This window comes from Pipistrellus hanaki (genome assembly GCF_964339955.1).
Source record: "Pipistrellus hanaki genome assembly, chromosome: 1".
Lineage (NCBI taxonomy): Eukaryota > Metazoa > Chordata > Mammalia > Chiroptera > Vespertilionidae > Pipistrellus > Pipistrellus hanaki.
The window spans coordinates 86,915,531-86,933,062 of record NC_140503.1 but is presented as its reverse complement, the minus strand read 5'-3'; the positions used below and the strand labels follow the sequence as shown (position 1 = coordinate 86,933,062).

General features: G+C 46.1%; 1 protein-coding gene across 2 annotated transcripts in view; it reads left to right on the top strand.

Moving 5' to 3' along the window:
• Positions 1-7,546, top strand: part of CAMK1D (calcium/calmodulin dependent protein kinase ID) — a 351,213-nt gene extending 343,667 nt beyond the window's left edge. For both annotated transcript variants that reach the window (XM_084876232.1, XM_084876231.1), the window contains exon 11: positions 1,411-7,546. In XM_084876232.1, the coding sequence (XP_084732358.1) occupies positions 1,411-1,503 (93 nt within the window). In that variant the 3' untranslated portion in view covers positions 1,504-7,546. The remainder of the gene's footprint in view (positions 1-1,410) is intronic.
• Positions 7,547-17,532: the final 9,986 nt, after the last annotated feature.

Genomic DNA, 17,532 nt, shown 5'->3' with positions numbered 1-17,532 from the left:
TTAAAGGTTGAGGAAGGGATGGCAGAGACTCATGGCAGCCTGATCTCCCTGACTTTTCATCTTTTTTTTTTTTATGAGGATGATGATAATTGGAGCTCATTTATATAAAGTGCATTGGCTTTACAATCATAGTAATCATATTTCATATTTCATTGTCTTTCATCTTTGCATGGGATGTCATGTCATTGAGGATGCACTTAGACTCCCCTTATTTCTCTCTCCCATGTCCCCCTCTATATGTTTATCTTAATCTCACATCTGGCCATCCCATTTGAGCAGTTGCCTTGATCTTCCCCATCAGCCCTCGATTCCTAGCTATGGAGCACCCTTCAGGCAGCGTGGTTTCATTCTGGGCATCACAGTTCTTCTCATTTCCCTTAGGAAAAGATTTGCTTCATCACTACATAATCCTTCCATCTCATTCAGGAATCCCAGCCCTTCAGTTTTTCCAAGAAATCTCCATGAAGATAAACCAAAGAATTTATATTCTTATGTGCATAGCCCATGGACAAAGGCAGTAGGGTAGTGAAGACCTGGGTGAGGGGGTGGTAATGGCTGGGAAGAGGGAGGAAAGTGAGATGGGACATATATGTAATACTGTCAACAATAAAAAAATATATATATTTAAAAATGAAAAGAAATCTCCATGAGTCCCCCGACCCAATTGCACACGCCCGTAGACCCATGTTTCCAGGTCTGCATAGTTCCTCTCCACCCTCTGGCCAAAGGAAACCCACAATCGGTCATTTCTTTGAATATTTATGCAATGGCTCTGACAGTGAAGCCATCATAATCATCTAGTTTATAGATCTTCCAAGCTTGCAAAGTGCATGGAGGGAACACCCACTGGAGCTTAGCTCAGTGGATTCATCCACATCCAGACCTCCCGGTGCAGCACTTCTGCTTGGGACTCATTTGACTGTGGTCTGTGGAGGCCGTGTTCAGGCCAGGGCTGCTGAGCTCACACGGGAGAGGCAGCAGCCCCCTCGGTGTGCTCTCTGTCACTGATGCTTCTTAGCCAAGAGTGTAGACCACACACAAGCAGGGGTCATAGGGGCATCGCACTATCTTCATTCTTAAAATAACTTCATGAAGTGTAGTTCTCATAATGACAGTGTTTATTCAGCACCTAGTTTGATACCTAGTACACATTAAGTGCTCATTCTGGATCCTATCAGAATACCCAATGTGGTATTCAAACACAAAGCAGTAATAAGTATAATGAAAAAAGGAGGGAAGAGTTGGGTCTAGAAAGAAAGCATTCTGAACACATTGCAATTGCTTTCCTATGGATAGGTAAACGTTTAGGGCCCAATGTAGAGAACTTTGGCCCCCGCACAAACCCTTGCCATAAGAAGGGGGAGTATTTCCTTCTGAAGTTTGAATCCTTGTGTCCACTTTCCCCTGCAGGTCTGGCACCCTCCACGCTCTGTAGTTTCATTTCCTCTTCATCAGGGGTCCCCGGAGTGGGAGCGGAGCGGAGACCGAGGCCCACCACTGTGACGACGGTGCACTCTGGAAGCAAGTGACTGGCTCTGGAGGTGGGGCCCGGGGGCGAGGCCTTGGGCAGAGCCAGAGAAGGGGGTCCCCAGGGCCACCAGTGCCACCAGCCACCCCAGAGCGATCCCACCTTGCATGGTGCGCCTACCTGCACAGGACTGGAAGACAGAAGTTTTTTATGGCCATATTTTATACTGCAATTCTGAAGTGTTCATTTCTCACAAACTGTACTGACTCAAGGGAGCTGATTTAACAGGACCTGGTGCTGTATATATGAATCTTGCAAAGCTCTAATGAATGGACTCTCTTTGTCCTCTCCCCAACTTCCGTCATTTCTGCTCTTCTCACTCTAGGTAACTGTCTATGTTGTATTTTTCATTAATGACATAAAAAGTTTCAACTGGATTATTTAAGTATTGGTAAATATTGCACATTAGGGTATTTTTTTTTTCCTTTTAAGATATATGTCTTTGCAATCTATACTTAGTTACATGACCTATATCGTTTGCTTGTTGGTAGTAAAGTTTCATGTTAACCATTAGGAGGTATTTTCCCCTCCAAGGCGAATTTCAAGGGATTTTTAAAATGTATAAGAAGAGGATCAAGAAACTGTCTCCAAAGTGAAGCATGCACTTTACTTCTCCTTCTCTCTGTCCTTCCCGGACAGCTGAGCGGCGCCGCAGGGCTGGCTTCTCCGGCCACATGGGGAGGGCCCTGCAGAGCCCTTTCCTGGCACCTCCTCCTGCAAAAACCCGACAGCCAGAGAAACGAGGGGCCTTGTGCCCCCAGCGCTCCGATGTTAAGAAGCCTGCTCCCCTGAGACTAAAACTTTAGAGGCTGGACTTGCTGTGGAGGAGATGCCCATCCAGCAGATGGTTAAGGACCTTCCTCACAAAAGGAACAAGATGCCATTTTGTTTAAAGTGAACTTTCCAAGCTGCTCTCATTTCTCCTGGGGGTAACCCATGGAATCTCTGCTCTCAGCTATGCAGTTTTCAAATTAATCGTTCTTTCTCTCTTTTTTTAAAAAAAAAAATGCATTTCTAATCTTACACTGAAAATGACCTCCAACTTATATAAGTTGTTTCTGCACATTTTCTCCTGTTCTTGTGTGAATATTACCTGGAGGAGGAGAGGGCAGTGGCTTGGAAAAGAATTTATCCGGGGTGGTAAGGAGAGGTGAACTGCCAAGCAATCAGAGCATGGGCTGCAGGGATGGCCAGAGACAGTCTCAGCCAAACCCAGATGGCACTGAAGCTTCCCTCTGACCAGGGCTGTCTGAAAACCAAAGACCGGTGATGGGGGCGGGAAATTGAAGGATTCCCAGGGTGTAGGGCTTGCAGTGCTATAACTGGCAATGACCCGGACAAACTGGGCCATGAAATTCACCCACGTGGTGGGTGAGTGTGCAAGATAAAGCAAGCACAGTGTGAAATCCAGGGCAAACCACTTTTCAAGGAGACTTCAGGGAGGCTGTCTTGTAGAGGCAAGCAGGTGGCTCCAAATGCCAGCTTTGCAAAAGCCTCCCTCGATGGCCATGCAACGCCATGAGTCTGCATTCTGCACAGACAGCTCAAGCTCATCGTGTATCCCTGTAGGTCTGCTGATGTCCCAGTGACTTGCCTAGCTGTTATCCTTAAGCTCTGCTCCTGAATTTGGCCAGATTTGACAGGTCCAGTGGGTCAAACCATCTTCATCACTTCCACATCTTTGCCTATGTCCAGGCCAAATGTTTAGCAATAGCCTTCACAACACACACACACACACACACACACACACACACACACACACACTCTCTCTCTCTATTCGGCTTAGCGCTCCATTCTGTCTCCTTTAGGGCAGCAGAGCAAGTATGCATAAGAGCAGCTGGAAAGACAGGAGCTGGTGTACCCTGTTTTCACATACCTCATGGGCACTCAGCCCCTGGGCAGGAATCCCACTTGGCATCTGTCACACATGCAACCAGAGTAAAATCAGATGATCACTCTTCAAAATCTGCAAAAAAGCCTGGAAAACAACAAAATGACAACAGAGCCCGTTAAGAAATGTGTGTCAGCTGAATTGGATATGCAGCCACCTGGGCTGATGCATTTGCCCGAGTCATTGCCAGTGAGCCCTGTGAGTCCTACACCTTCAGGAGGGCGATAGCATGCACCTTGGAAAGAGAATCCGAGGAAACGGAGGCATCTCTCCAGGAGGCTTGGTAGGATGTTGCTCATTGATAAGTGTGATGGAACATTTAAGTTCCTACAGTATAAGAAAACAATCATTAACGTCACAGGGGGTGAACGTTTGCCTAAAGTTTTGAATCCTTGTGTCCCCTGTCCCCTGCAGGCCTGGCACCTTCCATGCTATGCCTGCTCTTTGCGTAGTGTCCTAGGAACTAAGCATTCAGGCTTGGAGCAAAAGAAGACAACTTTGGCTAAACAGGCCAGGCGCTGGCACTTAGGAAGCAGATTGTGTTCCTGGTGATTACGTTGTTTCCTGGAGCTGATGTGTGGGGTGCGTGTGTATTCAATTAGCTTGAGAGCATGTCTTCCCTGAAAAGTGTGGAGCAGCTGAAAGACGGGCCTGCTGCAGGTGTCCTCCTGCGGTCTGGGGCGGCTCTCAGCCGGGCCGGCCTGTAACGTCAGGTCTCAGTCAACACAGTGCGGGGGTCGGGGACTGGTTTCAGCCCAAAGCTTGGCCTTGACATCAGGCAAGTCCGTACCGTCTCGATGCCACCAGACTTAGATAATTTCCTGTAGTTTTAGGAAGAGGAGAAGCTAAGTACCATGTGGAAGAGCTGTTGGTCTTCTGAGAGAGCCTGAGTGGTCAAAGGCTAGAGGTTCTTCAATATCTGTAGTTGGTATTATTTATGCTTCGTCACAACACAGGAAGATACCCTAGAATGTGCCTTTTGTTAAGACCTGATGAGTAACTGGCAGAGTCAGATTTCACCAGGAGTAGCTGAGCATTTCATATGTGCACCAGCTGATGCTCGCCCTGGAGCCAGTGTGTGCAGTGAAGCTGAGGGTGGATCCCCGGCCCCATCACAGGCTTCCTGCCAACCCTAAGCCCCCCATTTGGTCTCCTCACCTTCTTAGAGCAAGTGGGTTTTTTCTCACCTGAATATTATATGTGAAATAGTGTCCTTGGATGCTTTTTCTCTTAGCTGCCTGTCTGTGCCTCCCTTGCTTTCCTGGCCTTCACCTCGCCCTTTAGACCATAGAGAAGCTAGCATGTGTCTGGAACAGCGAGCACCTGCTCACTCACAGGGCCCAGGCAGACCTGCAGCATATCCCTCATAACCAGGTCCCTGGGGTCCAGACTGCTCACTGTGCTCCCTCAGCGAGCACACGGGGCTAGGGTGTTGGGACGGCATGGGGTAGAGGCAGCTGGAGCTGAGAGGGGCAGGGCCCGCCCACATGAAGTGCGCACAACCACAAATGCTCTTGAGAAAAGATTCCAGATGGAGCCACAGCAGTGCCAGGGCTGCCCATGGCAGTTTCACCACCTCCTGCTGCCCTTGGCTCTGCCGGAGAATAGAAAGGATTGTCCCCTTCATGTTCCCTTAAAGAAAACTATGCAGCATGCCCAAAGGGCAGGCATGGCTCTGCATTGTGATTCCAATCACTTCTGAAATCTCACCCCAAGAATGGAGCAGCGCACACACACACACACCCATGCACGCATGTACGCACGGGTTTGACCTTTGACAGGATCCCACGCTCCAGGAGCTCTTTACATAGTGTCCTAGGAACTAGGCAGTCCAGCTTGGAACAAAAGAAGACACCTCTGGCCCAACAGTCTAGGCGCTGGCACTAGGAAGCATGAGCCATCTGATGAAAGGGATTAGGCAGGCACAGGACCTTTGGACTAAGTTTCCTTGCCCAGCACTAATCCCATTCTGTTAACTTGCCTGCCTTGGTGTCCAGCAGGTCCTGGATGGGTTGTGGGTGGGAGAGGGGACTCTCCTTTAGAATGAAGGCCAAGGACACCAGAGACAAAGAAAGGGAGCTCAATGGAGGCTCCTGAAAGGAGGCTGACCCTCTCAAGGAGTAACAGCTCCATCTGATGGGCCCACTGGAGTGTGTGAGGTTAGATGTTTTCAGTTTTGAACAGAATAGAAAGACCGTGTCCCAGTGGAGACAACTCAGAATTGTTAAGGCTCTGTAGTATGGCCCTGTGGCCCACCTACGCCTTGGCCACTACCGATTTCACACTAGGGAAGCCACACAGAACCATCATCGCTCCAGGGCTGAAGACAGAAGCACTGGGCCACGTCTTTGCCCTCCTGCCAGCAACCATTCTGCTTTATGGGACTTCACAGGACACTGCGGGGTTCCTTTGGACATGAGAGAGGGAAGCAAAGCCGGCAAAGGGCAGCTCCTCCGGTTCCCGGAAGAGAAGTGAGATGCACTCTTTCCCAGGCCCGCACAGTCACCTCTGGCCGATGGAACGGAGGTCCTCTGGTGAGCAGTGCACGGGGCTCCGCAGGTTCCCGAAGCAATGCCACTCCCCTTCTGTCTGCTCACACTTGCAGCCTGCCTTTCCTCAACACATTCCAGACCAAACACTGTCTAGTTTGTCTCCAAAATAAATGTGTAGAAATCCACTATGCTTTTGGGGGAGCACCTGATTCTACTTGGGGGCTTCAAGTGTACCTGACATTTGCCAAAAAAATGTGCTCTAGTCCGTAGGTTTTCAGAATTGAAAATGTTTAGATAGAAATGGTGAACAGGGCAAACAGATTCCTAAAAGGAGGGACGCATTCCCTGAACACTCAAGAAACTAGTCTGTAGGTGAGATCACTACTGTGAACAGCAGACAAGGAGGAGAGAGAGGAAGGTAGAGGCCCACACCCCTCTCTGGCCCAAACCTTTATTGTGGTCCCCATGCCTCGTGACCTGCCACCAGGAGTGGGCACAGTGGCCTCGCCCCACTGTGAGGATGGCCCTGCATGCCTGCCAAGGCCTGGCCCACCACCTGCAGCAGGAGGAGCTCAGCTTGGGACTCTGGGGCCCCATGTCTACAAACCCAAAGGCTGTGCATTGGGCAGCCAAACCCCACAGCATGTGGCTGCCATGTCCGGTTTTGTGGACTAAGTGTGGAATGGCTTATTTGTATCTACACCAAAGGGACAAACGTTGCATTCATCCTTTGTACTAAAGCCGCTTCTGTGTTTGCTATATCTGTTTTTCACCCTTTGGTCTCCAGAGAACTTCTACGATGATTACCTATTCCGCTTATTTACTGAATTATTTTAGTTAGAGGTGATTTTATTTTCTTATGGACAGGAAAAAAGAAAGCAAGAGGAGTGTTTGAGGCTTCAGTCACAGCGATAAGATGCCACCAGGAACTTGAAAGCCCTAAACACCAGATAAATTACTTTTTAAAGCAAAACCTTAACCTGGACAGACAGGTTCCTGGCCCTCATGGTAGGCCTACGCTTTGGGGAACTGGGTGCTGGGACAGAGGATGGGGGGGGGGAGGGGGGGGGTGGAGACAGAGACAGAGAGAGAGGTTTGTACTCTCCTTCCCAAGGCATTTGGCCTCAAAATGGAGTGAGATGCTGTCCCAATGGCACCAGAAATGGTTAGTTTTCAAAGGTGGGGCCACCTGTTTCAGAGAGCATTTCTCTCAGTCCCATGCTCAGGTTGGAAAACATAAAATGTTCATTCTGTTCAGGATCAAATTTGGGATAATGTCTCAATTGGCTCTAGTCATTACACATGCCCTTCTTGCAGCTCTCTCAGCACTGAGCATGTTTTCCAAAAGGAATGTCCCCATGTCTATTATTACCAGGCCTGCAACTGGTTCCGTTTTCCCATGAAAACATGCTTGTCCAAAAGAAGGGAAACTGTGCATTTATTCCATGCATGTAATAAAATTTGCAAGAAGTGTACCCCTCATAGGTTTGCGGCTCTGCAAAATTGTGAATGGGCAATGTAGCAAATGATATTCTGCCTTGACAATCATGTACACATATCAAGATTTCTAACATAATGATAACGGGACTGATGGCTTCTTGTTTTCCTCCAATAAAGACAGTTTAATCACCTTCATATGTATGTGGTTTGTTTCCTCCATAAGGAGGAGGAGGAGTTGGTGTCCCAACAGCTCTCTCTCTCTTCTCTCTGAAATTTGGATTTGAAGGAAAGTTTTGAGTCCCCAGAAACACGTGAGGCCCCCTAAATATTTCACATCACTGGTCCAATGAGTGGGAAGTGCCATGGAGGGGTGGGCATATCTTGGCTTTGAGGCATGTGGAGGGTGCCCAGTTGAACACCTTGCTAGACAGGAAAGCTCCCCCTTTTCCTTGCTGCTGCAGAAGGCGGTTGCAGTGAGCCCAGAAACTCAAATCACACTAATCAGATGGTCGTCATTTCTTTAGAGAAAAAGCCAAGGCTAATTCCAGGAAGCCCACTCTGAGTGGCATTAAGAGGGCACACACACACGTCCATGTTCTCAACACAGCCTTGGAATTCTCCATACCCCTCAAAAGATTCCTTTTTTAGTATAAGGCTGGCTGCTATATTTTTGTGGGGTTTTTTTTTTTGGGGGGGGGGGGGCCTGTGGGAGACTTACAGTTTATAGGTCATCATATATATGGAGGGAATTGAGCCTGATGTCCAGACAATTCCCCCAATCAAAATAGTAACCAAAGGATTCCAAAAAGGCAGTGGAGTAAGTGGAAGCTACACTGACACACTCGCAGGAACAAGCTGGAAATACAACTAACTACAGAAGAATCACCCTGGAAAATCAACTGAAGGTTAGCTGGAGAGAACCCTGATAACCACAGGTGAAAAGTGGGGACTATATAGAGGTTGGTAGAAAGTTCAGAGGTGAGAAATGGCTGGCCAGGCTCCCACGGATAGCAGCTGAAGTCCTAGGGAGATATCTCAGCTGTGGGGGATTCCCACCGAAAACTCTGGGGACTAAACCCCAAGCTAAGGTCCCCCAGCAGAGAGCACCAGAACTGAGCAAGGTCCTCACATAACAACTGGCTGTGAAAATAAGCAGTCTGCCAGTGAGAGACGTTTGGAAATACAGGCACTCTCTTAAAGGACCAACCCACAAAATTTTGTGTGCAGACATTCATCTGGACTCTGGCAAAGGGAGAGCTGAGTGAAGAGAGTTCAGGGTTGGGGGCTCTGTGGTTGGACATTGAAGTTGAACAGTTTCTTGTGCTGAGTCATTCCCTCACACTTCAGAGATCTTTTTCCCTCAGGAATTTACTATCCAGGTGCTTTTTGCCTGGGGAGAGGCAGGAGAGGAAGTTGGCCCACCCTGTTGGAAGATCTCTTATCCTAATCTGTGGTCAATAACCTGAGGCTAACAAAGACTGGTAACAATCAAACTGTCGGTGGAGGAGGATCTCTAGAGGCTTTGAGTCTTTGCCTGATCTCCTTTTGTGATCAAGGCTAGGAAAAGCAGACCCTGGTGCACATCTCAGTCTTTTTCAAAGACACCTAGCCCCAGCAGAGATAGATTGCTGATAGCTTTAAAATGGTACTCAGGGCCATCACAAACAGTGTCTGACATTGTCCTGCACTATATATTGGGAGTTGTAGCTGATCTACTAAATATACAGACACAAACCCAAACAAAATGGGGAGATAATAAAAATAAAAATAAAAACTACCCCAAATGAAAGAACAAGAGAATTCTCCAGAAGAAGAGCTAAATGAAATGGAGATAGAAATTTATCAGACATAAAGTTCAAAATAATGATGGCAAATGTGCTCAGCATCATAAAAAAATATAGTAACTATGAAGAATGACATAGCACTAATAAAGAATAGAGTGGAAGGAATACACAGCAGATAAGGGGAAGCCAAGGACAGGATCAGTGAATTAGAAGACAAGGTAGAAAAAAAATCACTCAACCAGAGAACCAAAAATAAAGAAACAGAAAACAGGAGGACAGCTTAAGGGAACTGTGGGGACAACATGAAACATAATATCCACATAATAGGTATGCCAGTAGGAGAAAAAAAAGAGTAATCAAGGGACAGAATGTCTAACGAAATAATGGTAAAGGAAAATGTCACACAAGTTCAGGAGGCAGAGAGAGTCCCAAGCAAGGAGAAGAACCCAAACAGGCTGACACCCAGACACATCATAATTAAAATGCCAAAAATTAAACACAATGGGAGAATCTTAAATACAGAAAGAGAAAAGCAATGTATTACCTACAAAGGTGCTCCCATAAGGTTGTCACCTGATTTTTCATTAGAAACTGTACAGGCTATAGGGAGAATGGCAAGAAGTATACAAGTAATGAAAAGCAAGGATCTGAAACCAAAATTACTATATCCAGCAAGGCTATCATAAAAATAGATGATGAAGTAAAGAGCTTCCAAGAGGGAAAAAAAAAAAAAAGGTTAAAGGAGTTTATCACCACCAAACTTGCACTGCAAGAAATGCTAAAGAAACTGCTGTAATGATAAGAAGAAATATATAGAAATATAGGCATAAAGAATTAAAATGGTAATAAGTATCTATCCATAATGACCTTAAATGTAAATGGATTAAATATTCCAATCAAAAAACAGGATAACTGAGTGGATACAAAAACATGAACCAATTCTATGCTGTCTACAAGAGATGCACCTCAAAACAAAGACTCACACAGGATGAGAGTGAAGGGTGGAAAAATTTTCCATGTAAATGGAAATAAAATAATAAAAATCTGGGTTAGCAATACTAATATCTAAAAAAAATAGACTTCAAAATGAAGGCCATCGCAAGAGACAATAAAGGTTACTTATAAGGAATCAATCCAAAAAGAGGATATAACCCTGTAAACATATATGCACACAGGACATGAATAATCTAAATATTTTTAATTTAAAAAAAAAACAAAAAAACAAAAACTTCTGGAGGATTTCAAGGAAGAGATCGACAGTCACATTAGGTGACTTTAACACCCCAGTGACTTCATTGGATAGATGTTCCAGACAAAAAAACTAATAAGTAAACAGACAGAGATTCTAAATGACACACTGAATCAAATGGATTTAATTGACATTTATAGACCATTTCATTCCAAAGCTGCAGAATAAACATTCTTCTCAAGTACACATGGGTCATTCTCAAAAATAGACCACATGTTAGGACACAAAACAAGTCTCTAGAAGTTCAAGAACTTTAAAATCATATCAGGCATCTTCTCAGACCACTATGGAATGAAATTAGAAATCAACTACAGTAAAAACACTTGAAAAAATTCAAACAAATAAAGGTCAAATATCATGTTAGTAAATAATGAGTAGTTTACCCAGGAGATCAAGAAAAAAATAAAAAACTTTCTATAAACAAATGAAAATGAAGATATAACTGCCCAAAATCTATGGGACATAGCAAAAGCAGTCTTGAGAAGGAAATTTATATCAGTAACCTGTAGAGAATTATGCTAAGTGAAATAAGCCAGTCAAAGAAAGACAAATATCACATGATTTCACTCATATTTGAAATTTAATAAACAAAATAAACTGATGAAAAAAACTGATACAGAGACATAGAAGTATGGAACAGACTGTGGAATCTCAGAGGGAAAGGGCAGGTGGATGGGAAAAGATCAACTAAAGAACTTGTATGAATATATGCATAACCCATGGACATGGAAAATAGGGTGGTGAAGGCCTGGGGTGGTGGGTGGAGCGGGGGGCAGGCTTGAAGGGACTCAATGGGTGAAAAAATGGGACATATGTAATAGTTTCAACAATAAAGATTTAATTTAAAAAATAGTAACCAAAGAAATTATATGAATATGTGCTTAATTCCTGGAAACAGACAATAGTGCAGTGAAGGCCCAGGGTGGGGGTGTAAATGGGGGGGAAATGGGACATCTGTAATACTTTCAACAATAAAGATAATTTTTTTAAAATTAGTAAGTGCATAAAACGGAGAAATGAATTGATATGTATTATGGAAATGGAGAATGAACTGTCTGGCACAGCCAGTGTCAAGTGAACAGAGCATGGGCCTTCCTGGAAATAAATGAGCCCAAAGAAATACAGGCACACCTCACGTTATTGCACTTCCCAGGGACTGTGCTTTTTATGAGACCTCCCACCAGTAAAAGATTATGACTCACTGATGGTTAGCAATTTTTAGCAATAAAATATTTTTAAGTTTTGTATGTACATCGTTTTTAGATATAACACTATTGCGTGTGTAATAGACTGCAGTATAGTGTAAACATAACTTTTATGTGCACTAGGAAACCAAAAAATTCATGTGACTCATTCTATTGCGATATTCACTTTATTGTGGGGGCTGGAACTGAACTGGTGATACCTCCAAGGTACACCTGTACTTGTACACGGCCTGAGGTCTAGTCCTTTAGTTGATTATGTTTTCTCTTAGCCCTGACCTAATTATGAGGAATGCCAACTCCAAGGAACCATTCAGTGACTGCATGAGAGACACTATTAATTAAGATTTTATGGAACAAGGGACTTTGGTAACTTAACCATTTTTTAAAACTGTAAGGATTTATTAAAGAGAGGGATCACCAACCATGACTGAAATTTTAGCCAAAGCAAATATACCTGTGCATTGTACAATATAAAACCGATTCTAATAGAAACAGGGTACTTATTAGGACATTAAAGGTGAAATGTTAAGATCACATTGACCAGGCCAGCACCTCTGTCCCACTAAATCCCCTCAGCCTCCCTGTTGCTCAAGCCTCTCTGTGGAACTAAAATTCACCCCGATTTTTCTAAAACTTTCAGGTACAAATTAGTCTTACACTCTTGTGAATATCTGTCCTTGGCCAGAATGCATTTAGGGGCCAATGGGATTAAGTAAAGCCTTCGTGCACTGTTATAGGATTGCCATTTCCAGAAAGAGCCTGTCCAATCACAGCAGGCAGGAACTTGATGGCTGAAAGGGGTACCTACCATGTGCCCCCAAATCCTCCTGGCCCTCCATGCCTCAAGGAGGAGGATGACAATGCTGCTTCATAGAGAAAGATTCTGAAATGAGAACATGTTCGATTCACAGGTAAGTCAGGCCATCTGGCTGGACCAGCCGTGTTCTCGGGGTGGGGGTGCTTGGCTGTGCCCATGCTCTCAAGTTGGAGAAAGACCCAGGCAGAAGAGCTGTGCTTAGCTCCATTTTTTAATACAATGGGTTGCAAAACCTGTGCTGAGTCTCTAGAATGTGTAATCTCGTAAAGAGATAATGTAACAGGGATGCTCTTTTGGAGAGTATGTGTGTCTGTATGTCAGTGTGTCTGCGTGTGCGCGCATGGACGACCTTGCCAGGGCTTCCAGCTGAGGGGCTAGTAGCGGAAATTGCCTTCTGGTCCACACCCTCTGGGCCAAGCCATGCACCGGGGCACAGGGGGAAGGGTGCTTATTTATCCAACCTATTTATACAAAGGTGCTGTACGGGGACTGCTGGCTTGTGTGTGCCCAGTGGACCTTGCAGCTTTAGACTGTGACCAGTGGGACAACTGGGGCTTTTATCAGGTTTTCAAGGCTGCAGAAAGCTGCTCAGTGAGAGGTCAGGCTCAAGGCCCAGGCTCCACGGGGAGTTCATCTGGCCTGCTGCGTTCAGGAATGTGAGAGGAGGAGGGTAGCTCTAAGTGATACATATAAGAACACTTTACAGAACTCACATGGTATCACAGCTGTAGAGAAATGTGTTGACTTCCTTGTCACACACAAGAAGCCCAAGGAGAGTTTGCCTTTCATTTGGGTCCATTGGCAGCAGTGAAATTAGACCTCGGGGCCCACAGATGCACAAGCCCTCCTGATCTGTTCCCCTACCAGTTCCCACCTATCCTTACAAGGAGGGGGTTGCGGGGCCCTGTCATTTCCTTCCTTCCTTCCTTCCTTCCTTCCTTCCTTCCTTCCTTCCTTCCTTCCTTCCTTCCTTCCTTCCTTCTTTCCTTCCTTCCTTCCTTCCTTCCTTCCTTCCTTCCTTCCTTCCTTCCTTTCTTTCTTTCTTTCTTTCAACAATCTTTGAGCACCTACTATATAAATGATTTTCATTCTTGCTGACAAAAGGCAGGCAGATCTGATCTGCACCCTATCCTGAAAGGCTGCTGAGAGAGGGAGCACTGCATGTGAGCCTGGAAGAGCAGAAGGATTAGTGGGAGCAGTGTGAGAGAGCGTGGAGAGCGTGAAGTCAATGTATTTCCTTGGGCAGGAGACTAGGGTGTGGGCAGACCACAGGGAGAGAGAGAGGCAGGCTGGAGGAACCTTATTATTACCAATAAGTTGACCATTTACTGTGCTCTGCATACTGTGCTAAGTGCATTTCACTCAGTACCTCATTTACCATTAGCCCAACAAGGAAGGTGCCCCTATTGCCCAAATGGGTCCAGATTCAGCAATTTAGTCCAGGATTTCAAACTCAACTGGGAACAACAGCAATGCCATTCTGCTGTATTGTCCCTTGGATTTTGTGCAGGTCACTTAATTCTAAACTACGAAATCTTTGGGCCTTGCTGGGTGAGGTGACCAGGGCCACTGACAATTATTTTGACGGGTGGCGCGATCAACTCAGCTACCACTTTAGAACATCAGCATTACTAGGGTTCGTGCCACATCTCTGAGAGAAAGTTCTCTTCTTTAATAGCTCAAGCCAGACTACTCAGCCCATTACTAGGGGAATTGAAGAAAGCATAGGCATTCCTCTATAAGCAGCCCATGTTTTCTGTTCTTTTGTTCTAGTTCTCAGGAGAAATGGCACAGAATTGGAGATATAGACAATAATTATAACATTGCTGGGGTGGGTTTGGTTTTGCGGTTAGGCTATTCTGTTGCTCTGATTAATATCTCTGGAAACTTCTGTTCATACACATGGAGGCTTCCTCTGCTATTCTCCTCCAATCCAATTTCAAAGCTGATTTATTTTCAAGAACGTGTCTCAGATCTCTTGTTTTCGTCCCGCCTCCCCTGAGAGGAATTGCATTCAGCATGAGCTCATCTTCCCAACGTGTTTCCAGCAGCAACTCAGACTCGGTCCCTAAAGACACAGTTGGCCAGGAAAACGCAGTTTGTGGTCAACTTACTAACCCTTCTCCTCGCGCCTACCTCTCGCCCATCTCTTCCCCTCCCTCTAACATTTCTTTAGCTTAAAATTACAGTTTCTTTCTCAAGTGTCTCAAGATCCATCTATTTCCATGGGTCTTGCGTGGTCAGGCTGTTAGGTTTCTTGCAGAGGAAAGCTCCCTGGGGGTCTGGGTCAGGAGCCCAGCCTGGCTGTCATCACACAAGCGCACAGGGGCTGGCCCTCCCCAGCACATGCATGGAAACACTCAGGTGTTGGTCACGCAGCTTACCCACTCAGGGCTAAGTCCTTAACATTAATTTTCTTGTATCTGGACAGTAATCCCTGCAGTGAATGAGTGTCTCAAGAGCCAGCAGGGGAAGGATTCATACCATCTCTGGTTCAGTTATGAGACAGCCTGGAGGAGAGGGCTGCCTGAGCTCTGCTCCAGGCAGAAGACCCCCAGCTGCCATGCACTGCAGGCTCCTCATTTAATCTCAGGGATCTGGCTAGGGAGCAGGTTCTGATCAGCAGGTGGTGCCACTGCGTGGACCTCACTTTGAGTAGCAAGAGTCTGGGAAATGCCTCTTCCGAAGGCCAGTCCTCCTGCCTGCACATTCACATCACCTGGTGAACTTTTTAAAAATGCTAATGCCCAGGCCAACTGAACCAGAATCTCTGGTGAAAAGGCGCCATTGGTGATTCTTGAGTGCAGAACCACAGCCACAGAGCCACCACCCCACCTCCAGCTGAGAAACTCCTTGCTTTTAACCAAACAAATCTGGGTTGTCACTGTGCTCACCACTGCCTTCCTCTGAGAGAGTCCAGGATGAACTCTAGCCAAGCTCCCCAGTCAGGTCCAGCTTCAAACAGCTTATGGTACCTCTTTTTGTCTGACGGATCTTCTGTCCTTTGAAACCCCCTAAACTCTTCCACTGTGCGTTCAGGAGCTCATTAACTCTCATCAGCCCCTCTCTTTTACAGGTGGGCGGAGAGGGAGAAAGCCATTTCCCCGCAAAGCAGGGAGGACCCAGGGCCCTGGCCACCAAAGGACTCCCTGTAGACAAGACAGCCCCCAGCCCACCTTGTGTCTAGCACCACATGTTAGAGCCAGGGGCAGATACATTATAGGAGATTGACTTTCCCGTATTACAGATACCTATAGCGTTATGTGCCTGCCACTATTTTAAACTCTGAATATTTACTATGTCAATCCTTTTAACAATCCTATTATATCGGTACTATTATACTATATTCAATTTTATGGATAAGGAAACTGAGGAGCCAAGATGCTAAGTGACTTCCTTCAGCCATACCACTATAAGTGGTTGGTCTGGGTAGATTGTGTCCCACCTGCAAATTCTTATCTTGAAGTACTAACCTCAACTGTGGCCATTTTTTGAAATAAGCTTTTTAGGGTAGACCCTAATCCAATGTGACTGGGGTCTTTTTTTTTTTTTTTTTTTTTTTTTTTTTTTAAGGAAATTTGAACACAGAAACAACAGCCATACGATGATGAAGACAGATATTCTAGTATACAAGGCAGGGGTGCCAACGACCATTAGAAAATCACTGGAAGCTGGGAAGAGGCATGCCCAATCTTCATCTCTTCCTTATCTCCCTTTTCTCCTTCCCTCATTTCTTTATTTTCTCCAGCTGGACCTCACAGACTTCCCACACCTTGATCTCACACTCTCACTCCAGAACCGGGATACAAGGGATTTCTGTTGTTTGAGCACCCAAGGAGACTAGCACAATGACAGAGCCAGGGTTCACATGCAGGCAGTCTGGTGCCGGAGCCCAAGCTCTCCACCCCTCTGCTATGGTGGGTGTTGGTGGCATTCTATCCTGTTCAGACACACCCAGTCTTCACCTCTCCTTCACTTCCTTTTCTCTTTTTTTGTTTTCTCCAGCTCTACTTTTTTTTGTTTGTTTTCATCTCTTTCCACTCATATTCCTTACCTATTGGTTGGGTAGCAAAATACTTAAAACTAAGACTTCAAAGAATAAATGCTGACTATCTCAGTTTCTGTGGGTCAGGCCTGGGATGTGGCTTTGCTGGGTGCTGCTGGCTCCACATTACTCAGGAGGTTGTGCCCACTGGGGCAGGAGCTGGGGCTGGGGCATCTCTGGACGAGGCTAAGGCTGAGGGTCTGTTGTAGACGAACTCAGATGGTCCTTGGTGTGCTGAGCTGTTTACGGACTGATAATCATTCCTGGCCACACACATGAGCCTCTTTATCGGCCAGCTCACAGTGAGAGAGAGAATCTAAAATGGAAACCACGGTCTCCTTATAACCGCACCTTGCAAAAGGCACTGCTTCTGCCGTATTCTATTTGTTAGAAGTGAGGCTCACCCACGGGTGTGACTACTAGGAAGTGGGGGTCATTGGGGTCCTCTAAGAGGCTGCTTACACGCCATCCTCCCTGTCAGTGTGCTCCCGCCCACCCAGCCCCCCTGCTGACTGACAGCGGGTGGGCCCTGGGCTGAGGTCTGTGGCCCAAGTACCTGCGTGAGGGAGGGGAAGTGGGGCAGACCCGCTGATGCTGGAGACAACCAAGCTGTTCCCAAAGCTCCGTGCACTCAGTTGATGTCTTCTTTGAGGAGGAGCATTTTAACTCCTTAGAGAAAACAATAAGCTTTGGCCAGCTCAAACCCACAGGCGCGCCCCCTTTACCAAGCAGTGCCAGCATGTTTGTTTCTAACCACTGAGGTTCAGACTCTGCAGGTGGGGGTGGGAATGAAGCCAGGCCCACGGCGGTAGCCCTTTAACTAAGGTTATTAAACATGTACATGCAGACTGGCAACTAAAAGCCTTGCTCCTGGACAAGTCATAATGCACCCTCTACCCGAAGCTGAGCAGCAATAAGCTGACAGGCAACACCTACCTCGGGACTGAATAGAGTGGCCCCTCTTCACCAACACACCTGTGCAGGGGGGATAGTGTCCGAAGCACTTGACCGTGAGTTGCCCTTAGTCCTCCCAGCAGCTCGTGAGGTAAGTGGAAAGGCACATGCCATTTATGCCTTATGC